This window comes from Anastrepha ludens, chromosome 6 (assembly GCF_028408465.1).
Source record: "Anastrepha ludens isolate Willacy chromosome 6, idAnaLude1.1, whole genome shotgun sequence".
Taxonomy (NCBI): Eukaryota; Metazoa; Arthropoda; class Insecta; order Diptera; family Tephritidae; genus Anastrepha; species Anastrepha ludens.
The window spans coordinates 14,317,258-14,341,989 of NC_071502.1; the positions used below are offsets into that span (position 1 = coordinate 14,317,258).

The 24,732-nt window shown below is 38.7% G+C and overlaps 1 protein-coding gene across 3 annotated transcripts in view; it reads left to right on the plus strand.

The window, feature by feature from the left end:
- The window catches only part of LOC128867536 (uncharacterized), a 79,169-nt gene that overhangs the window by 22,609 nt on the left and 31,828 nt on the right, over positions 1 to 24,732 (plus strand). For all 3 annotated transcript variants that reach the window (XM_054108833.1, XM_054108836.1, XM_054108834.1), the window contains exons 3-5: positions 8,393 to 8,528; positions 8,704 to 10,109; positions 10,174 to 10,236. In XM_054108833.1, coding sequence (XP_053964808.1) covers positions 8,393 to 8,528; positions 8,704 to 10,109; positions 10,174 to 10,236 — 1,605 coding nt within the window. The remainder of the gene's footprint in view (positions 1 to 8,392; positions 8,529 to 8,703; positions 10,110 to 10,173; positions 10,237 to 24,732) is intronic.

Below are 24,732 nucleotides of genomic sequence, written 5' to 3' on the forward strand. Positions count from 1 at the left end.
CTAGTTCCCCTCTACACTGTAGGACTAGTTTCGATGAAATGGAGTTGGAGTCTAAGGTCTTGATACCTGCTTGACTGCCTGGAAAGATAGCTACTCTTGCACCAACTTCCTTGTAGAGTTTTAGTGATTTGCCTGCTTCTCTGATTGCTTATTGTTCCGCCTGGAACACGTTGGCATAGTCAGAAAGTCGAATTGACTGAGATAGGTTGAGTGGCTCCGAATGGAAGGCAGCTCTTCCACCACAGTTCATCTTAGAACCGTCAGTGTAGCTTTCAATGTCGTATCTTCTAATCACCTTTCCTTTGCCCCATTCGGCTCTCGATGCAAAACGCACCGTTAAGTCTTTCTTGAAGTTAAGGTCGGGGACTATGTCTGATTCGTTTTTGAGCAGCAAGGGTCCCTGTAGGAGGATGTTGCTGTGAGCGTACGATCTTGTTGTACAGCTGTTATTAATGTAACAACTTTTGAGTTACGAAAGAGATGATTGCTCTTCAGAGACCAGTTCTTTGAGCACCTAAGCAAATTACGCCTAGTTTTGTTGGAGCAGCTGAATAGCATCAGTGAAGGACCAATGGTCCAATGGCGAATACTCCCATGACGTGGCAACCGAAGTTCCTATCACAATTTTGTTTTTCACTATAGTTATTAGCCAAACTTATTAATCTATCATTCTTGTAAAGCACCTATAGGGAGAGGTCTGGTTAAATCTCCTCCTGGGCATCATAACGAGCCTTTGTGGCTACTAACTCTTGAACGCTTAATAAAAGAACAGGTAGAATTAACTTTTCCCAATATAAAGAGTGCTCAACATTTTTTATATCGAAGAAAACATCGAACAACATCACCAAAAAAAATTTGCCTAAAATCAACACGATTTTGGAACTACTTGGAACTGATACTAGCGAAGGTAGGGTAGACTGAGAAAAGTGTTTTAATTTCCTCAAAGCAGACAAAGCAAAAGTAATTATTATATTATATATAATACAGCGGATACAGCGGGTTTAAATATCATACATCTAATGAAGTTCATCAGTAGCTTGATGCGGCTAATTACGAACGTAAATCAGCCACCGTCGGCGTCGCCGTAAGTGCATGGTCAGCATCCTCTAATCTCAAAACTCTTTCTTCCCTCCTTTCTCCTTTCCCCTGTATAGTATCACAACGGAAAAATTTTGAAATTCTATCCAAGTGGGCCCTAAGCAAGGGGCCAGTGATTTGATATTTTCGTTCCATCAGTAGCATGGATACATGTGTTAGCGCTACACTCAAAAATGTACTCACCGCATATGTTTGTGTCTGAACTACCCCAGATATGGTGATGTGCACTAGCATTTGCTAGCAGTATAAATGGGGTACTATGTCTCGATGCTTCCTCAACTGCAACTCTTATGAGTAGTGATGGAGATGATTGATTCGCGTCGTATGCCTTATAAGAGGCATCGTCCTTCTGCAGGACTCCACCGATATGATGACGTTATTCGTCTTTTACGACCCATGGTTCTCAGATGAGCACGATATCCTCTTCCCTTTTTGCGAGACGAAGGATGAGTTCGGCTGAGGCCGCCTTACTGTGGTGAAGATTGATTTGTACAGCTCTCACTAACACGTTGTTGAAGGGCAAGCGACCACGGCTTGGTCAGCGTTCTTTTTATCGGATGTAGGGGGGGAGAGATTCCTCATCCTCCATAGCAGAGAGATCGGAATATTCCCCCCCCCCCCCCATGTCCTCTAAGGGAACCCTTTCAAAGAGTTTGCCTAGCATACCCGAGTTGGATGCCACCTCATCATTATATGTCGCAACCTCGTTCACCGCCGCAGATGAAACTCTTGCTGCTTATATAATATCTGTAGACATGGAGAGTTTGTGCTTGGAACCCGTAGTTTATCGTGCATTTCCGGCTGGCGAGTTGGCCCAATGATTCCTCATTTAGGATTATCACGGCTAGTCTCCTCCTGCCATCCACTTCGCCAATCTTCGCTCTCTTCCAGTCGCTAGTAAATAATTCAGGGTTGTCTAGCTTGATCAGTTCCAGAACTTCCTCTGGATCAGTATGCAAGTTTGTATCCAGGGTCTTGATTTTGGCCAGTTGGGGATGTCTTCTCGGCGGACCATATCAAGGTAGACCTTAGTTCTTTTGGCTCCAGCCGATGTCCCTTCACTTGAATGTTTGCGCTTACCTTGCGCGGAGTCTATTTTGCGTTTCTCCCGGTGTTCATTGATGAAGGCTTCAGCTCACGCCAGAAGGGCAAGCACCAGGAACCATTGACTAAATCATGTAGTCCGATGCTGCTGACATTGCTAGGGGTGTTTTTCCTTACGGAGTTGCCGTGCCACCTGGAGGGCTGGGAGACAGTAATATCCGATTGTCTTTTGACAGGGCAGTTCTTGCTTCCCAAGAGTTTGGTTGCGAGGGGGGGTCTACTGCTGGAATCAGACGGATGGAGCCATTTAACCTGACCTACATAACCTGTGCCCAAAAGCTATTTTGGTTTTCAAAAAAAAGGCAAGCAAATTCAAATTGCCACCTGTGCAGAATTCTTGCAACCCACGCTCAAATTCGGAACCAATTTTTTTATCTATCACTATTTTTTGATCTACTTATGCAATACGAAAAAAATAGTAACCAATGCGAGCCATAAGAATCTGTGCATGGCATTGCATAACTAAATTTTATATAGCAAATTTTGTAACTAAAACCACATCTAAAACCACGGAAGAGAAGTTAATAATTCAATTCAAAGAAAAACAAAAACAATAAAGCTAAAGTTGTCCCATAATGACATACAAACATATTTATTTGTTTAGTTCTTTCACAGAGCCAAACCGGCCAGCTAAGTGCGTAAGACCAAAAATTGTCAAATTCAACGCATTCGCACCTTTACGGATCTCTTTTTTCGAATATTTTGAAAATTGTTATGTGTGCAATGCGCGTAAGCGGCAATGAATGAACGTATCTTGATCAGCATTAGAATCGGTGCACTTGAAGCCAGTTCTGTGACATTGAAATTGTTGGTTCAACCAAAAAATGTAAATAAAATAAAAACCAGCCGGCGCACGCACTTTACATTGCATTGAAAAACATTTATTTAAGTGTGTTCACGCACATACATACCTACATACTTATGCATTACGTATGTGAAAATACATACATACACACACTTCCACAGGTTTGATTTCATTTCTGTTGCTATTTGGCTTTGCACGCATTCGGCGCACGTTTTTACGCCATTTGCGGCAGTGTTTGGTATAATTTTTTTTTTTGTTTTGGTTTTGGTTTAATGGCGTGGTCTGGGACAACGCACGAGAATTTGCATGCAACACATTCAATGTGCTCGTCATGCACCAGAAACTAAACATAACAACAACAACAACAAAAGCAATAGCGACGTAAAGCTACATAATCACAGTAGTTGGAGTAATAAAATAATATAACAACAACAACAAAGTATTTAAATGCGACCGAGCTGTAGAATGGAGCCGCCGTTGTTGCTGCTATTACCGTTCATTGTCACTTTAACCAACGCGGCAGTTTGCTCCAAAAAGTTAATTGCCCTTGCTGGAGGTAAATGAAGCCCAAAAGCTCTCGCCTGCAAGACATTCTTGTGCACATTAACGGTTTCAGGGTGAAATGTGTGATAATTTTAAGATTGGTGACAAAGACAAAACACCAACGCGCGTGAATGTGCTCATACTTTGTTAGAATTGTTTGCCAAGCATTTTCCCAAAATGATGCGTTTGTAAGGTGCGATGAAGGAGATATTTATGTGTGTATTTTTGGAAAAAATTGTGCAGTGAATGTACGCAATTAAATAATTACGATTAGTTGTGAATTTCTCTTTAATTATTGCACATTAAAAAACACTCTGCTTAATAAGCTGGGAGTTCTAGAAACACATATTTTATGAGTTTTCACCTTTTTCAGATTTTATTGAAGCTACAGAAAAATGCTCCAATTTCGAACTCTGTACAGGGCGGAACGAGTTTCAGGTGTTCAGTACATGCGCTTTTAAGATAGTTTATTTTGACTGTTTTTTTAACGCATTCAACTCCATTACAAGCGTGTTAAACTAGAAAAGGGCATATGGCTGATCAGTTTGTGTTGTAATTAATTTATCGCTCGAAAGTCATAAAGCGAAATAAGATTTTTAAGATATGGAGAAATGAACGCCAGCTCTTTCCTTCCGCCTTGTAAAAAGAGTCATCTATTCTTAGTAGTGAGAAGCCGGTCTATATTCTAACTTAAGTAATCTTAGTGAATTAAAAATTGCAAAGCCAATTTTCAGCACCCTCAGAAAGTTTGAGTACATCCCCCCGTCGACGGATCAGTGTGTACCCTCGGTTAGTCCAAGCGGAACTTTCTCCATCCATATTTCATCAAGAAAGGAGTGGACCGAGAGCAACACCGAGGAACAGGGCCTGGTTGACCTGTTCACGGATGGCTTGAAGTTGGACGGTAGGGTTGGAGGAAGAGTATTCTGCAAAGACTCCCCATCAAACTCAAATTTAGTTTGCCGGTAGTATATTCCAAGCAGAGGTGGCCACAATCAAAGAAGCAACTAACTGGCCACTTACTTGCGTAATAACTGTTAAAAATGTAAATATTTACTTCGATATCCAAGTGGCAATTAGAACCCTAGGATGTATTATTGTGGACTCGAAACAGTTCAGGAAATGCCTGGTCGCACTTTCGATTGCATCAGAATTATTTGACATAAGGATAATCTGGGTACCTGGTCATAGTGAAATTGCTAGAAACTGCGAAGCCGACGAGCTGGCCAGACAAGGGACCTGTGACGTAGTGTGCCCGCAAAAGTAGAGGATCGGAATCCCCTTGACAACCTGCGCTCTACTCCTGGAAGGATGGGCTTTGCAGCAACCCAGCGAGCGCTGGGCGAGTACACCAACGTGTAAGATCGCGAAATCTTTCTGGCCACGTTTGGATCGGAGGCGTTCGAGGAATATTCTAAGGATGTAAAATCTCAGCTCTCAAATTTTGTTGGCATCCTCACGGGGCACTATCCGCGGGGTATACATGCCGTGAGTCCGGAATTACTTCGAGTCCTTTCTGCGTCAGCTGTATGGGGGATGTGGTTGAATCATCTCAGCACCTTCTCCTCAGCTGGCCAGCTCTCGCGGGTCTAAGATTTAAGCATCTCGGTTCTCACTTCTTTTCTGCGCCTGCTGTCATAGCAGGTCCTGATATAAAAAAACTAGTTCCGTTCATAGTCCACAAATACTCAAGTGAAGCCAAGTCCCTCTCCACCTGATCTTTCAAACGCAGAGAGGGCTTTTCTCATCCTCTTCTACCACCAGCTGGTACCGCATCGAATACTTTCGGAGCCGGAGCTTTTGTATCCATTCGGACGACATGACCCAGCCAACGTAGCCGCTGGATCTTTATTCGCTGCGCTATGGCTATGTCGTCGTAAAGCTCATACAGCTCATCGCTCCATTGCCTGTGATACTCGCCGTTGCTAACGTGCAAAGTTCCAAAAATCGTCCGCAGAAACTTTCTCTCTGCGTCTGCACCATACGTTAGGACGTGCATTATGAAAAGTTTATAGAGTGCTAGTTTTGCGGGTCGAGAGAGAACTTTACTACTTAATTACCTACTAAAGGTAGCACTTGTTGGCAAGAGCGATTCTTCGTTGGACTTCAAGGCTAACATTGTTATCAGTGCTAGTGCTGGTTGATAAATAAACGAAGTCTCTTACAACCTCGAAATCATAAATGGCAACAGTTACGTGGGTGTGGATACGCGAATGCGCCGACTACATATTTGTTTGATAACAGGTGGTACTTCATTTTGTCCTTGCCTCGTTCCCCACCAGATCCATTCTTTTTGCTTCTTTATCCAGTTTGGAAAAGGCAAAGCTAACAGCGTGGTTGTTAGGGCCGAAGCAGTCAATATCATCCGCATACGCCAACAATTGTACGCTCTTGTAAAAAACTGTGCCGTAGCGATTAAGTTCTGCGGCTCGTACGATCTTCTCCAACATCAGGTAAAAGCAGTTACACGTCAGCGAGTCACCCTGTCTGAAATCTCGTTTGGTATCAAACGGCTCAGAGAGGTCCTTCCCAATTCTGACGGCGCTGCTCGTATTGAGCAACGTCATCTTACAAAGTCGTATTAGTTATGCGGGGATACCAAATTCAGACATCGCGGCATATAGGCAATTTCTTTTTGTATTGTCGAATGTAGCTTAAAATCGACAAAAATATGATGTGTTTTCCTTTAATTTGTCTTTTCCAAGGCTTGGAGTATTGTGAATATCTGATTGTTCCCTTATAAAATAAACTAATCTGAACTGTGTGCAACATTAAGAATACATTCCTTACATTTAAGGGGTTACATGGGTTTCGGTGGTTAAAAAAATCGACATATTTTTCTTGGCTTATTAATTTCTACAACATCTCAGGAATATTATCCTAAATTTCCAAGTCGATCCGAATAATAAATTCGGAGATACAGCCTTTGAAATGTATGCACTCCAAGGCACTTTTATTGTTCTTCAAAACTTTAAACGCGTTTTTCTCGGAACTGTGTTTTCAAAGTCGGTTGTCAAATGTTTTCGAAAACTACTCAACCGATCTTAATGAAATTTTACACAGGTGTTCGAAATACAATTTACGCGTGCTTGAACGAAGGCTTTTTTTTCAATTACAACTATTTAAAAAAACAAAATGTCAAGCAAATTTGACCGAAATTTTCATTTTTTTGCAAAAATGTCTGCCAAAATTCCAATTTTTATTTTTGTTTTCTTTCCTTCGTTCAAGCACGAGTTTATGGTCTTAGCTAAAACACTTATTTTTGTTTTTTCATTTTTGATGAGCCTGTCAGGAGTTATGCTGACAACGCGGACCCATCGTTTTTTTTTTTTTGAGGGGTCACCGGAAATGACGTCACAATGGAGGAGTTTTCAATTTTTTTTTTTTTAAAATTTCAGAAATTATTCTTTAAATATATATCTATAAGACAGAAAAAAGTTTGAATTAAATAAATAATTTTTTACATAGAAAAAAAATATATTGAAAATAGGCCTTTTTTACCCGACGAAACCCATGTTACCCCTTAAATCTTTCCTAAAATTTTACGGCTAAATATCGGACACAAGGTTTATCTCCGATAATGGGTAGATTGGAGGTATGTGATCTTTTATTTTAAATCTGAAACACAAAATATTTAGTACAACTTTGGGCATCCCTTTTCAGTGTCACAAGAGAAGTTCTAATGACGCATACACATATAACACTCAAATAATTCTTATTGTTGGTCTAATGAAAAATAAATACATTATTCTCTCGGTAGATGGCGATATCTCGTAAATTCGTAAAGTATCGATCAAACAATTTAAAGTTTAAGCTCGTTGTCCAGGTGACATTTTACACTAAACATTTATTTTGCTGTTTTTTGTTTGTTCCATTCAGTTGTGAGTTACAGGGTGTTAACAGTGCAACCTAACAAAGAGAAAATTCGGTACATTTTACAGTTCTTCTTTAATAAATTTGCCGATACTGTAACAACTACGTGCAATGTTGGTCTCATCGATTTCGTTCAGGCATTTTGGATGTTAAACAAAATGTGGATAATGTCGATAAAATCTAAGAAATAATCAAAGTTGTCCGGCATGTTAGTAGTCGTAGCATTGCCCAGGAGCTAAAGATTGACCATAGAACAGTTTTAAATCATTTGCGCAAAATTTTACGTAAAAATAATGGATTTCTTGTTCCCCCAAACTAATATCTTTATATATACAATATATGTATTGTAAATTATTGGCACTTACACCCTTTAGCGGGTGTTTGACCGTGCTCCTCCTCCTCCTATTTGTGGTGTGGGTCTTGATATTTTTCCACAAAACCTACATTTTTATGCCACCTCCGAACGGTAGATGACTTTTTATGAAGAACTTTTTCATTGCAGAAATATACTCAGAGGTTTGCCATTGCCTACCGAGGAGTATCTGCTACTAGAAACCACTTTTTCTATCAATTGGTGTTTCGTAGCCGGGGTTTCGAACCCGTGCACTTCCGAATGATAGTCACACACCAACTCATTTGTCTGTAGCGGCCGCGCATCGCGTACGCACAATACGTAAACGAACATTTGGTTGAAATGAATAGTTTCGCTGAAATTTCAATACTTGACTTGTGTGACTATTATCTTTCAATTCAGCCGAAGAAAGACACTGTGCAACTCGTATGACTTGATGCTTTCAAATTTCTGTACACCGCCAGTTGAAAATAAAGGGCGAATAAAACTTGCATATTCGTATCGAATTTCGACTAGCGAAAATTTTTTTCCAAAACACAAAACGTATAAATTTCTTAATTTTTTCAACTGCTTACATTACAATTTCATCATTTACGTTTATTTTGCATTATTTTCAGACTGCTTTGAACGTATTGCGTTGGAGGCAATGTTGCCATTCGAGAAGGCATTCAACACCGAAGATACCAACTCGTTGAAGATGTGCAAGGAGAAATGCATACAGGCCGGCGATAAATGTCAATCCATTTCATTTGGGTCAGTTGCATAGCGATCGTGCATTTTGCAATCGAATACGTATTTACTTGCAACCATTGCAACATTTAATTTACTCTTGTGAAGCGTGCTGCATTTTTGAGTGCCTCTTTTTTAGCTAATCGATTACTTCATCGATTTAATTATTTTTTTGTTTTTCAATTTTTTTTCTGTTTAGCGTGCATCGACGCGGAAACGGCACCTGTCAGCTGTCAACACAAAAATACAGCATTTCAGGCGGTCGTCCGAGTGGCGTAATTTTCGATCCCGATTTCGATTTGTATGCGCGCAAGTTAAACTGTTTCGATTTGAGCGACAACACAATTACGGACACTACAGTTGGTGGTGATGATGGCTATGGTGGTTTGTTGCCTACAACTACGGTTCAGTTACCTAATCGGCCGGCGGATCCCGGCACCACGTTACTGGTCGTCAATCCCACGCCCACGACGAGCACAACATTTGCGTATGATCGACCCTCCACAGGCTACAGTCCCTCGCCATCAACGAGTTACGGTACGACGCCAGGTTTATATACGGACAGCATTAATCCCACGCTGGGCGCTACGACTCCAAATGGCGATCGATTATATTTCTCACAAGACATCTACCCACCGCTGTATAAACACCCTATGCTGTATGAACACAACTATCCTGCGCCTAATGACAACGTCTATATACCGGGTGGTTATGCTTCGAATGTGCCAGAAGTTGACGACCATTATCGGCCACCAAGTCAATATGCCAGCGATGATGCGCACACACCACCACATGGGCCACCGCGTCCAGTTTTCGGCTTAGGTTATGGCAATGGATTCAGTTATGGACGCCCTGAATCGTATGATCCGACAACAACGAGGCCGCATGACCAAAGCGCGCAAACCGATAGAGATCGAGACCGAAATCGACCTGGTGGTTACACCACTCAACCTGGTTCATATGCTGACCGTGACCATCCAGAACGCCCAGGTAGCTACCCCAGCGAAAGACCCACTTCCTATGCTAGCGACCGTCCTGATAGGCCTAGTGCATATCCGAACGATCATTCCGACAAACCGAGTGCTTATCCTAATGATCGGCCCGAACGACCAGGTTCTTATGCCAATGAACGTCCAGATCAACTTGGCTCTTACCCTAATGATCGACCCGATCGACCTGATCGCCCACTGGGCCCGCCAAACGGACATCGTCCGACGAGACCTGATTACGACCCCATGACAACATCTACTTATTACACACGTCCCGAGTATGATGATCTGAATAGGCGGCCCTCTTATGAACAACGCCCTTCCTCGTCCGCACTACCACCATCATTGACCAATGGACCTCGTCCACCAGGCGATTTTGTGGATTACACCAATCGACCGGATCCACCAAATGGCATGAGCACATCAATGCGCCCGCCAATGCGTGAACCGGGCATGTCGGGTAGTACGGTGCCAAGTGGATATGGTAGTGGACCAAATGGTGATTATGGCTACGTGCGACGAAACGGTACAGCTGCGCGTCCAGATGGTGGTTACGATGGTGATAAAACAATAGCGACGTACTTCAATCCAGAGGACTACTTACATGGCGACAGAAGTGAGGAAATTACAAATAAAAATTGCAAACAAATGATTTTTAACAAACACATTTTTTGTTTTAGAGCGTCCAGGCAATGGTTATGATGATCGGGGGGAAAGCAGTTTTAGTATGGATAAAATGAAAGGTAAGAAGTAATTAGTACTCGTAGCAGAAATGATTGATGGTTTAGAGTTTAAGTTAATGGAATGGAATGGATCTGCCTCAGGGGCTTTTATAAATTACGAGAGCTTTAAAATGTTCAAGCCAATATGTCAAATAATTTTTATTTGGTAAGATGTGGGGAAATTTATTTCTTGTAAACAATTAATTTTTATTAAAATGAGTATGCAACCTCGACTATGAATTACTATAAGTTTTAATGAAATTAGGACCGCCGGGTGCAGTTGATTAAGTGCTACGAGTAAACAGAGTTTGTAAGCTAAAAAATACTATACTAAAATACTATCAAATTCACCTTGAGCGAGCTCGGAAAATATATTCAACTAATTGGCTTTAATATGCGTAGCAACGAAAAACCGCTTGAATGAAGATCGACAAAAAAAACTTATTCTAATATAACTGATGTAAATGGACTTTTTTAAAGCAAACTGAAATAACGAGGCCCGAAAAAATTATGATTTTCAATAATTTTTTTTTTTTGGTAGTCCATTGCTTTATTTTACAAAAATAGAAACATAGCATTAATACATCAGTTTCGACTTGACTTTAGCAAAATTTCAAAAAAAAAAAATTAATATCTGCAAAAGTTATCGCTGTTTGTATGCAGCCCGTTTCTCCAGAAGTCTCTTTCGGTGATCATCGAAAGTCCTTCGAGATTCATCTAAAATCAATCGGGTATAAGAAATTAGTTTTATTAAAGGATTATCTTGTGCCTGATCGGATCTTATTTTTTCAAAATTAACAATATGGTGGCATCGGGAAATATTAGGAAAAAACGCGAAATTTTTGAAAAACAGATCCTTCGATCAGCCACGAGTTTTTTATGTAGCAGTATACATTTTATTGAAATCTACCAAACGGTTTTTAAGTTACAGTGATCACCAGTTCGAAAAACATAGTTTTGAGAAAAATGCATTTAAAGTTTTGCTACCGAGCGCCCGAGCGCCCTTTGTTAATTGTTGAATAACTCGAAAAGTATTTCGGATTTACATCAAAATTTCACACATTATTTTTAAGATATTACATTTTAAGAAAATGCAAAAAGTCCAATTTTTTGAAAATTCTGACTACCCCTAACATCTTAGGTGAACAAATTTTAAGATTACTGGATTTGGGTATTTGATATATAACGCAAATCATAATCTATTTGATTTATGACAGGGTAGGTGATAAGCCTGCCGTCAAATAAAAACATATGAATATTTTGATCAGTTGTCACTACTTTTAGTAATTTTTTTTTTCTGTTTTTTTCTTTAATGTTAGTTTTGGTTTAATTTTTAGCTCATAAATTTAAATCCTTTCAAACTTTACACAAAAATTAGAAAAGCTCCACTTACTTTTCATCACAATGCGATGGTTTTTAGTAAGAGTTAAAAAAAATGATTTTTGGTATCCAGTTTCATAGCTAAACAAATTTTAGTACAGGGAGCCAATGGGCTAAGCTTCTTGTACTATATTATAGACATTAAGCGTCGTATTTAAGTTTGTTAAATAAATAATAAATAAAAAAATGTTGGAGCAATAAAGTGCAAGTTTGAAGTTCACGTACATTTTTCATAATTTTTTTCCTTGACGGTGTGACGCATTTTTTTTCAAGTATATTAATAAATGCAGAATATTTTGTTAATACGAAAATAATGAACATCCAAAAAAAAATGTCAAAACTGGTCAAAATAATGACGTACTATCGTTTCGTAACGGGGTGTCCATATAGGCTTACTAGCTTCTCTTTAAGTCCAAGGGGCAACTCATTACCTTTTAATGTCAAATAACACTTACTAAGCTTTTACCACTTTCACACTGTATTTTTATTATTATTGATTGGCTGTTTGTGCACTGCGACCTGAAGAGATCAATTGTGCAGCCATGTAGACTACTCAAACAGTTTTAGGCTGTTAATAGGTAAATCCTAAAACTGCTGTAGGCTTGATTTCTACCAGGAAGTTTGGAGCTATAGCCCCATTTAGGTAATTTAGTCTGCATCGTGCCAGTGCTAGGCAGTCGCATAGAATAGATTCTGCTGCTTATTGCGCCTCTTTGCAGAGTCTACAGGAACCGTTTCCTATCACACTTATCTTTTTCATGTGATAATTAGGTTTACAGTGCCCTGTTTGTAGTGTCCTGTCCTTTCTGCTTAGGTTAACGATTGCTTCTGCCTTTATCCGTTCTGGATCGTTCGATTGCCGCATGCCCGATTGGGCTCTCCAGTAATCGATTAGGCCTGGTTGTTCCTGCTCATGCAGGAAGGCATTTTGAAGCTGTAATTTACCCCGCAGAAAGGTTCAGGACCTATGAAGAGAGTGTTTGCCCTTTTTTTCGCTAAAGTGTCCGCAATTTCATTCCCTTCGAGCACATAATGTCCCGGAACCCACATCAAAGTAACAAAATTTCTTGATACTACACTGTTGAAGATTTTAAAACATTCCCAGACCAACCTTGATTGGAATGAGAAGGTATCCAGCGATTTTAGAGCTGCTTGACTGTCAGAGAGAATGTTAATATTGGCACCGCGCGTGTCTCTTCGTGGACATTCTCTGGCACACAGCTCTAAAGCGAGAACCTTCGCCTGGGAAATGGAAAATGTTTTTTCCCCAGTAAACCACACCTGGCTGCCCTGTTTTAAGGATATTTCATTGTTTATCTACGCTGAGCGGTCACTAATGACTATTTTGATGTTCTTGAAGATTTCTAGTTTCCTTTCTATCTTGCCCTGGACTGTCAGGCACGGAAACTTCAGGATTGCGCCCAGAATTCTTACATGTCCTGTAAGATTGCCTTGTGTGACATGCAGCCTTAGGGCTGCACTGACTGCCGACCCTTTGGCTATAAGATAGAGTGGAATGATCCATTCCTAAACCCGCAGTGGGGCAGGTTCGCATTGCTCCCGTTACACTCAGATAGGCTATTTTGTATACCTTGTAGGCCAGCGTTTGGCCTACTTTTAGCCACCATACCAGATAGGCATAGGTGATCATTGGCACTATTATTGCCTTTTAAGTGCATGTCATCATCTTTGGCCGCAGACCCCATGTTTTACCGTTAAACCCTTGACACTCTATTTATAGGTACGCAACTAACTTCACGCTGTTTATCAATAGATGCTAACATAACCTAAACGTCATGAACCAAGCGTAGACATATGGTAAACAAACTGCTTCGACACATTAGCATTAAACATGTTCCGTCGCTTCAATGACGGTGATTTTAATGTTGACGATCGTCCGCGTGAAGTAAGGCCAAAAACCATCGAAGAGGCTGAATTGGAGGCATTGCTCAATGAGGATCCGTGTAAAACGCAAGAAGAGCTTGCTTCAGTATTATAAGTTACCCGCCAATCCATTTGCAAGCGATTGAATGCTTTGGAAATGATTCAGAAACAGGGGACTTGGATTCCTTATCAGTTAAAACCAAAGGATGTTGAACGTCGTTTTTTCGACGTTTCGCCTGTGATCAACTGCTCCAGCGGTATTTGGCATAAAATTTTGGATGATCACACATCGACCGCCATTGCAATCTAAATCAATGAAACAAAAATCAGGGCATTTGAACGGGCCCCTTGATAAACGTAGAAGACTCTTCAATAAAGATTATTTTAAATAATTCTATATTAAATTTATAACCTTGTTTTACAAAACTATCAATTGATCAGCAAAAAAGTTAATTTCATAAAATAACACCCCCAAAAGAATGCGACAATTTGCTACCTAAACCTTCTAATTCACAATAAAATAATAATAAAGTGATAATTTATATAATTGTCACTTAGCCAAATTGCATATCATTATCACCAATGGAAGTATTTACTTTCAAAAATTAAATAATTAACTAACCAAATTTTTAGAAGGGACTATAATCGCCAATGCGCTGCAACTTGCACAGTCTTTTAGTTACATTTGCATAAATAGAAAAAAATTTAGTCGTATTAAATGCAAATTTGCGCACATTTACTCTCAACTTGGATAAGTGTGGGTGCTTTTGGGCCCCACCAAAAACCTTTGAGCATTACGGGTGAGGTAAAAACAAATCGAAAAATCGAACAAAAAGAACAAAAACGAATGCCATTTATAAGATCAAATAAACGCAAAAATGGTCACTGAACTGACCCACATTTTGTTTTGTTTCGCCGATTCATTTCAACTTTAAAACTTAGCGTATTCGCATTTGATTTGCAAGAGTATTATTTATTTGCATTAGCGAGCGAGCCCATGACAATGTTTATTTGGCTAACTGCAGGCGTTCCTACAGTACTGTGCATAATTTGAACAACCTTTTCTTAAGTGTAGCTAAAGGTTATATTTCATTGTTTTGATTCCTGTGTATCGATAATTTTTTAACGCACAATATTTTTCTGCAACTCAATGCATAAAAGTACGTTCTCATATGCAGTGATTAACAATAAATCCAGAAAAATTAATCTCTACGTTTACACACGGCAGATTAGCAGCAAAATTAACTATCAGCTGTCAAGACTGTTTTGAAAGGGTTTTCTTCAAATAAATTAGTTTGGTGAATATTTTGGTATTTTTGATTTGTTTAATTTAATTATTACATATACATATATATGTTACCGTGAAACACCGAAATCTGGGGAATGTCGACTTTAACCGGTGAATGTCAACATTCACATAGTCGCTTGGGGTATGTCCGAAATATTTGCTAAATACCCTTATTTCTGACTTATACCGGTAAATGTTAACATTCACAATGCAGTAATGGTGATTGCATTTATTTGTAGAACACTTCCTTTTGCAATGACAGCTGCAGCTGCTTCTCTCAGCGACATTTCTTGAAAAGAAATCTCATCTATGGAAAGTAACTTTTCTTTACAAATTACGAACTGATTACGTGTGTAAAGCTGCTTGAGGGTACCATTTTTATTTGCCAGTTTATAGAAGTCGGAGTCTTCTATTCCAACAACGACCGCTAACAAATTTCGGTTATCTGTACGACCACGGTCGACATCTGGGACTTGTATTCGTACATTATCACCAATTTGAGCAGGGGGAAATTGTTTTTGTGAAGCCCATAACATTTTTGTTGCTTGCAGTAGAAGATTTTCTATCGCGGCCGCTTTTTTTGTAGAAAACAACTCGTGGTTTTTAGTCAGAATTTGATGTGAAGACGCTGTTGGTTGTAGGTCCTCTGCAATATTTTCCTTTGGAATATAGTTTTCGGTATGACCACCGCTCAATTTTTTTGATAAACATTAACAGTTCCTTCAAGTTGTTCTTCTGTTTCAATATTTTCGATTTGTTCGCCAGGCAAAAAAGACAATGTTATGCCCCTTTTTGCTTTAACACCAAACATGGCTTCATAAGGACTTTGTCGTATTCCTTCGTGGTATGTAGTGTTCTTGGCAAATTGAACAGAGGATAAACCATCTGACCATTTATTTGTATCGTTATTGTTCATCCATGCAGTTAGTATATTCAGTATATCCTGATTGGCACTTTCAACTGAGCCTTGTGCTTGACTGTGACAAGACTTTCCATGAACTATTTTAACATCTTTCCACATAGCGCATATTTCTGACATCACTTGATTACTAAATTCTCTGCCATTATCTGATTGCAATACTGCTGGTGCACCAAATGTTAAAAATATTGAAAGAACGTGATGCGCTACTTCTTCAGCTCTTTTAGTTTTCAAAGGTCGTAGCTGGAATAACTTAGTTAAACTTCATATGTAATATTTTTGTATTTAACTTGCAACTCTGTAAGCATACGTGTTCTTACTCTCTGGCTTACTCTGGTGTGAGTTTCATATAGTATACTGCACAATTCTTAATTGGTAACATAATACTGTATGTTCGTTTCCCCTGATTTTAATGGTACAATTAACTTCTCTTCATCATTATTTTTTAAAACATCAAAACGTTTTAATCGTCTGTAGTCCAAAGATGTATTGTATTTAATTTTAGCAGAAACCACTTCAGAAACTATTTTAGAATACTTTTCTTGAGAAAAATAAAAACAATTGTCTTCTCGTTTACCCGCAATTAATGCATTTAACTTTTCAAGAAAAAGATCACGATTTACTGCAGTATCCATTTAGTATAAATTAGGGTATCGGGAAAAAAATTATGAAAACGTTGCTTGGATAAGACTGTCACAGCTGATTGACACCGAGCAGAACAAATGATTTGGCGGGAGAGGGCCAGTCACTTTTTTTTTGACTCTTTTGTTTTGGGCATCCACTAGAGTATATCTGTGATTGTCGACACACACCGGAGGGGGACCGAATGTACAACAATGTAATAAAATATTCCATCTTTCACCGACGTACTTGGTATCTGTTGATATTCACCGGTGAAAGTCGACATTATCCAATGTCGAACATTCACGGTAATATATATATATACATATTTGGCGCGTACACCCTTTTTGGGTTTTCGACCGAGCTCCTCTTCCTATTTGTGGTGTGCATCTTGATGTTGTTCCACAAATGAAGGGGCCTACAGTTTCAAGCCGACTCCGAACGGCAGATATTTTTATGAGGATCTTTTTCATGGCAGAAATATACTCGGAGGTTTGCCATTACCTGGAAAACCTTTTTCTTAATTTTACACGCACGCAAATTGGATGATAATTTCTGCGCCACTTTGTTTGAACAACTCGTAAAAACAAAAAACAGTCGCTTATAACAGGCTTTGTTACAACGAAAAAAACTAACAGAAGCTGGTAATAATTTGGAAAAATACCGACAGATGGGCTGGACAGATGGGCTGATAGTATCGCAGTAGATACCATAACTGATGTTAGCATTTTTGGCTCAGTCCGTAGATAATAAACGGATCATCGAGTAGCGATTAATGGTTGCAAAATTGATTTTTTTTCTAATCTCAATTTAAATTTTTATATATTTTATATTTATATACTGAATTTTCACTGTACACTAATTTAAATTTTTTTGTAATAAAAATGTATTGTTTTTGCTTTATAAATACCCTATCGTACGACGCGGACGCCTCCGATGAGACGTCCACTGGAGTGTTTGAGAGAAAGATTCTGCACAAGATTTTTTGACCTTTGATTTCATTATTACTTGTTTTGCACGGTTCATTCGGAAAATATTTAGAGCTTTTCATCTTGCACGATTTTTTAAAGTTGTGGAACAGACGCCCAAATTTACCATATTTTGCATGTATTTTCTGCATAATTTTTTGCACGCATTTCTAAGGAACGTATCTCCGGTGTAAAAACAGAGTTGGATGTTTAAACATCATTTGTTGAACTATTAATTCATTTTTCAACCTTTCAACTATTTTTCTCGCCGAAGAAGATCATCGAAGAGGTATCCTTGTAGTTCTTAATTTAATTTAAATACAAATTTTAATTTAATATTGTACATATATATTACATCCCTCTACGACTATTATCTTATCAGTCATATCTTCACCAACTGTGGACGAACTTATTTTTATGCTAGATTTGAAGCATTTCAGAAACAAGAAAACAGGTACAGGACGACACTAAATTTTTTTATAATTTGTTTTTTTTCGCGTAACTGATTTTTCATCCCTTCAAGTGGGCTTGTATGGTAGAAAAGGGTTTTTGCAATAGCTGCCGCTCCACGATAGACAATGTCAAGCACCCAAGTCGATTTCTGCCAAAGAAAATCTTCTCATGAAAACCATCTGCCATTCAGAGCCGGAATAAAACTCTAAAAATAGGCACCTATGGTTGAGTAGAAAAAGCGGCTTATGTTTTGCTTATTACTGTACATCTTTGTCAATTTCATTGACAGTTTCAAAACCAACAATATAAATATATGCATTCATTCACTCCTACTTATTTGGTTGGCTAGAGTTTAGAATTTTTAATTTGTGTGCGAAATGAGTAGCCTGAGTTTGCTTTTATAATTGCAAAGTAGCTATTAAATAAAAATTCAGTGCGACAGCTCTGGTGGCGGTGGCGGCGTAGAAGAATGTTAATCCTAAAAAAATGCTCAAATTACCGGCATTGACTGATTGATTGCTTAAATCGCACGATTGTAGGCAACAACATTTTTTATGATGTTTACTATTTATACGCTTTTTTGTTGGTTTTTGAGAGAACTGGCGTGTCATGTGGAATTAGAGCGCAAATTTGGGGTTTCGCGGTTTTAAATTTGTTTTGAAACAATTAAAACCTGAAAACTGAAATGCGAGAGAGTAGCTGAAAAAATAGTTGGACACATTTTTGTTGTTTTTTTTGTTTTTGTGAATAATCACATAAGCCAACCGCACATGGAAAATGTAATATAATTTAAAGAGTTCCAATATTTTACATATGAATTTAAATTACAACGCATGATTCACGGCGACAAATGTTAAGATTTTAATTATTTTATGTTCCCTCATAGGTTTTTCATTAAGCTAGGCCACTTGAAAATTTCATATGATTATAAATGGAACTAACGACATTTCAAAGCAAAGCCACTTATTGGAGGGTAATTTTATAAGTATATAAAAAAATGTAATAAAATAAACCAAAATTAATAGGGCACTTCACGAATACGCAAAAAAACCCTAATATCTAAGCTTCACAGCTACATATCTTAGAAATAAATGCAGAAATATTTTTCTTTTTTTCAACAAATCGGCAGGAAAATCAGAAATGCATAGAATATTGTAGGGCATTTTTAATAGCAAAACGATTTTAAATGAGGGCATGGCAGTAGGTGCATGGGTGTGAACGTGGCTACCATTCGGAAGACGTAGGTTAGAAACACCGTGAAACACCAAAATGATAGACAAGTTTTTTCTAATAGCAGTCACACTTCGGAAGGCAATGACGAACCTCCGAGAGCATTTCTGCCATGAAAAAGCTCCCCATAAAAAAACCATCTGCCGTTCGGAGGTGGCGTAAAACTGCAGGTTTTTCCCCTGTGGAACATCATCAATATACACCCCCACAGGTGTAGAGTGAACCATATCACTGTCCAGTAGTATGCATTTAAACCACACCTTCCACTGCAACAAAGTCAGCTATTCCGTAACAACAGTCCTAGATGGCTCTGTGCTCTGCAATGCCTATTACTCCTTTTTTTTCCTTGTTCACTCCTCTTGGGAACACAGGGCCTCGACAAGACTCAGTCTTGCGTTGGTTTCGTTAATCTGTTTTGATTTCTGACAGGGTTGGTGATTAGCCTGCCGCTACCAGTCCTAAGTAGTGGGAATGCCCTCTGTCATTGCTTAGGAGCAACGCCTTCTTACTGCTTGGAACGCCATCTATGTTTGTCATTCTTCTCCCAGGAGGATCGCACAGATGGTTGCGGACTTCGCTAAATTTGGTGTGTCTGCGCTATTACCGTTACTGCCCGCTTTCTCTTGCTGGCGCCACTGATGCAATATGTAATTGTGTGTGTTTTACTTTGTTTATACTTGTTTTAGCAGCCATAATGCAAATAATGCGTTGACTATTGTGCGGGAGTAAGTATGGAAAGGATAAGAGATATTTTTTTTTTTGTAGAAACAGGGAAAGTAGGTAAATTTGGAAAACTGCGAGGACCGTGCTTTACGTGGGACTCGAACCCACTACCTCTGGGATGGCAGGCTAGTGCACTTACGTTAGACTACCGAGGCCGCCTACTACTACTACTACCACTTTTTTCTTTTTCGAAATATTCTCCTTTCAGGCTTACACATTTCGTCCAACGCTGTTCTAGGTTTTTGATCCGTCCTAATAGTTGGATTTGTCAAAGTCTGAAAAATAGCCAATCGTTATTATAATCACCTCCTCGTTTGAATAGAATATTTTTCCCACCAGGCACTTCTTCAAATTGTGGGACAAATAGTAGTCCTAGTGATCCGAAGGAGCCAAGTCTGCAAATTAGGGGGGGTGTGAAATGAGTTGGAGCCTTATTTCCATTATCTTTGGGACCACAACTGCTGACGCGTGAGCTGGAGCGTTGTCGTAATGACAAGGAAATCACTCAACTTCCGCGATTTAAACGAATGCCTAACACAAAGAAATATACCGATCAGGCTGAAACTTGGTGTGTGTTCTTCCAAGAGATGCTACTAACTAAACATTATCTGTATACGTGTCAGTAGTGCCATCTCTCTGACTTTGCACGAACTTTTCCAACGATCCTTGTAGATTGTTCTAGCGTTCATAGGCAACATGTTTCAATTCAAAACATTTCCAATTTGTGGCACCGACATTTTTGAATTCGGCCGCCATCTCTATACACTATTACTATGCACTAATTCCAGGACTGATACCTAATACAAGTATATAAATTTGGTGTGTACATCATTCGTTAGATATTTGGACGACCTTCTCACCCAATTTGTAGGGTGCAGCTTTATGTTGTCTAATGCAGAAATTAGGAGTAGATTTTCTGTGTTTCTTGAAGAGATTTAAATTAACTAGTGGTTGACCTACACCGTTCCTACATTGAAATTCACTTTTTCTAAATTTTCTGTTGAACTTTGTGATCAAATTTATTCTCAGTTCACCTTCTTTTTCTTCTTCAATTTTTTGTGAAAGCGGTTCAATACTTCACCGTAGTATTGTCCAGTAATCGTTCTTCCTTTTTCTAAAAAATCCATGAGGATAACGCCGTTCGCATCCCAAAAAATTGTTGACATGACCTTTCCGGCCGATGGGACTGTCTACGTCTTCTTTGGAGTAGGTTCACCGGGAGAAATCCATTGTTTTAATTGGACTTTGGGGATGTTCTCTTTTGAGATATTGAGCAATTCCCCTTAACCCAAGTATTTTCTGCTCTCTATAACCTACTGTCCTCGTGGAGAATATTATTTTTCCCCTCAATTTGCAAGTTGCCATAGGGATTCCTATGTTGCCTCTGTTTTCAAGAAGTGGCAGATTAGTACCCTTCAATATCACTAGAGGTACCTGGAACCCACATAAGACTGGCATTTAGAGCTGCCAGATATTCCTGAGCAGCCTTTGATCTTAGTATAACTGGCTCTATTGATTTGATGGTTATCTCGCTGTTTGGGAAGATATTTATGGTAGTTTTTGTTACGGTGTGTGTGTTAAGATACAGAGTTACCTGCTTTAGGGCTAAGTCTTCTGCCTGGTAGACGCTACAGTAGTCCGGTAGTCGGACAGATAATTCCAGTCTTGATTTCTTAGAAAAAACTCCAAGCCTACTTTATTTTCTAACATGGATCCATCCGTGTAAGAATTTATTTCCCCTCTTCTCCATGGTCTTTGAGGCTAGAAGAATGGCTTTTCTTGACGGGCTGTTAATCTTGAAAAGCCTTTTGAAGGTGGGTTTAGGGAAAGAGTAGACGATTTCTTGATTAAAACTACTCGTAGTTTGTAGTATAGAAGCGTTGCCGAGCTCTCGGGTCTTCCATAGCGCCATACTATTAAGTCTGAGCGCTGAAGCAGCGGCCACGTGCTTTCCTACCAGATTTAGAGTAGCGCACCTCGAGCGCTGTAACCCCTTTCTGTGCTTTAATGAGTTTGACTCATGATGAGAATTTTGGCCCAAACCTGAATATGACGAGCCAGGGTGGTCAATAGATCGTCGGGCCAAACGTAAATATCACGAGCCGAGGTCGTGTACAGATAGTCGAATCAAACATAAACATCACGAGCCTGGGTCGTGATTGAATGTTAGTTTCAATCTGTACGCCACTAGAATTAGTCACGAGTCTCATAATTGCTGTTACATCATCTCACGTATCAGTCTGATCGCGTAACACTTGGGTCCGAGTTTCGTCTAGCTAAATGGAACGGCAAGGGGTTAATTGAGGTAGTCCTTGAAGCGCCGATGATATGGGATGTCTTAAAATAAGTATTTTTGTTAGTCGTGGTGAAGGTGTTGTCTGAGTGACACAGCTCAGACCGAATTAACACAAAAGCGGCTATTTTGATACACCCCTTGTGGAACCACAGCTTTTTATTAGTAGAAGCATTTTGATTTGACTATGAATCTGCTTACGTCGTCTATTATTTTCGCTGGAATCTCTTTCAAGTTAACCATCGAGAACCCAGAGTTGGGCATTCACACAAATAGTGAAGTACTGTTTCCTTAGACTCTTCTTGATTGTAGCTTCTACATCTTTCATTGTACATCCACCCCATCTTTCTGGCATAACCTCCTAAAGGCTAGTGGCTGGTTATTGTTGACGTAACTCTGACTATGTCACTCGTGACCTTCTTAACAAGTCGTCGGTTCTGGATAACTGCTTTAGTATTTCTCCAACTATTTGCCATTTATATTGCCTGCAAAGTTTAACATTGTTTCATAAGAAAAAGCTACTCAGCGAAGACATGTAAAATGCATGTAAACTTTAAGTTGAACTTGAATTTACGATCACAAAGCAACAAATGTAAAAACTGAACTCTATCAAAGTGAAATAGTCACAAAGGCAATTCAATGAGCCATTCAAGTTGAATGACTCGCTCAAAGACAAAAACCTACAGCATAACAAAGCGCCAAAGCTTTAGCAAAATATGAGCTTTTTATGCCAAATTCAAAAGCAAACTACCAACCGATTCTCTAGCCAACTAAGCAGCGCTTAAGAGCTGCGAATTAATTTAGTACATTTTTATATTGAGCCAGCAAAAAATTGCATGCTAATAATGAAGCTACCAACAATTAATCAATGTCATTCTTTTTAACTAAAAGTAAGTTCATTGCTTTTAATTTAAGTTTCGGTCACAACATTTGATGAATTTTCTATATTTTTGTTATTTTCATTTACTGCTGAAAAGTAACATTTTTATTAGGCTGCTGAAGTGGCTGTTAAATGACTTCATAACCGCTGCTTCGAAAATATTTACATACTTATACGAGCACATATTTACGTCGATGCTACAGTTAAATGAAATTCACATATGCGCATGCGTGACAGTAGTGAGTAATGTTTTTTTTTTTTGTTTTTGATTAACATATGATTTTGTTCTAAGCCAAGTGCCAACTTCCTTTTGGTTCTGCCTGTGAATTTTTTGATTGTGACATCTCGGGTGTGACGATCACGAAGTGGTGTCATAAAAATGCCGACAGCTGGGAGAAGATACAGAGACACATAAATACACATATGTATGTATGTGAAGTGCAATTAATTTTCTAACTAGACTTATAGCGCCACTGTGTAAGATGTGTGTTTGGTGACTCAGAGCCCAGTAGAGCAAGTAAAACCACGGGTATGCAAGTCATCGCCCACTTTGAAGGGAAGTTCTATTGAAAGTAACTCTCCAGTGGCTGTAAGCGGATGACATAATCTTATTTAAAAGTCATTTACCAAAAATTCTACATGACATCCGTAATGAAACACACACATGCGTAAGTGTGTATTTGCATAAAAAATAATGTATGCAAACTTATATGAAAATAAATCAAAGCCACTGAAAATCAACAAACCGCAACATATACTATAAATGCGGTCGCCTGTCGTCACTTGCGTTCGCGGAGCTCTAATTAAAATATATTTTAGTTTTATTATTATATCTATTTTAGAGCTTTGAATGAAAATTTATGTGCTATTAAAATATTTACGTATTTTTAATGGCATTATTAAATTCTAAACCTGGACAAACGTGCCTGTTGGTTTGAGAAGAAGAAGCAGTGAGAAGTGTAAGCAGTTTATTAGGTTTCTTTGAAAATTAAATGCCCTCTTGAGTAAGATTTACTTCAATGCTGGCTTGACATGCACACAATACTGTAAAATATAAAAAGAGCTGAGATTTAGTTAAGGGGTTATATACTGTTAGAAGGCCGAAAGGAAGTGAATTTTCCAGAATTTTTTCTGAGAAAACTTTTAAACTTATTAATCTAAAAATGTGTGCACATATTATGTTGTCTTTTAACTGTATTTTAAAACTTAGTATTAGTAAATTGACAAAATGGCGGTTTCTCAAAACACAAAATTGATTTTTTACCACAATTTCGGTCTTAAATTGTTTATAAAAAAAAAACCATTTATTGGTGAGAAAAAATCTTCGACTAATTACTAAAAAACATATTTAAGAAGCTCGAGTTAATATTTGAGACTTATCGCTTAGCCGTTTTCGAGTAATGTTGGTCATTGACTTTGAAAACACAATTTTGAGAAAAACGCGTTTAAAGTTTGAAAATCACTTTAATGCCGCTACGACCTTGTACTTCCAAGCACTCTGAAACGCCTTTTCAAATTTGGGTGTAACTTCAAAAATATTCACCGGAACGATATCAAATTTTCTGTGTGCATTCTTAAATATACATACATATGTTCATTAAGAAAAAAAAAATCGATTTTTTGAAAATTCTAACTGTATATAGCCCCTTAAGGAAATCATCGAAATTAAGCGAATTCACAAGCAAATATTTTTGCCGCGAGTCAGCCTTGCATAATGGGTTAAAATTAAGTAGATTCCATTGGTCAACTTTTGCATTCACTGATTTTAGCCCATCTGAAAAGCGTTTTCCATTTCGCACTACACTGGATCTGTAGACAGGAAATACGGAAGATATTTTCCCCTTTCTCAGCAACCATGGGCAGGTACATCAAAGGATT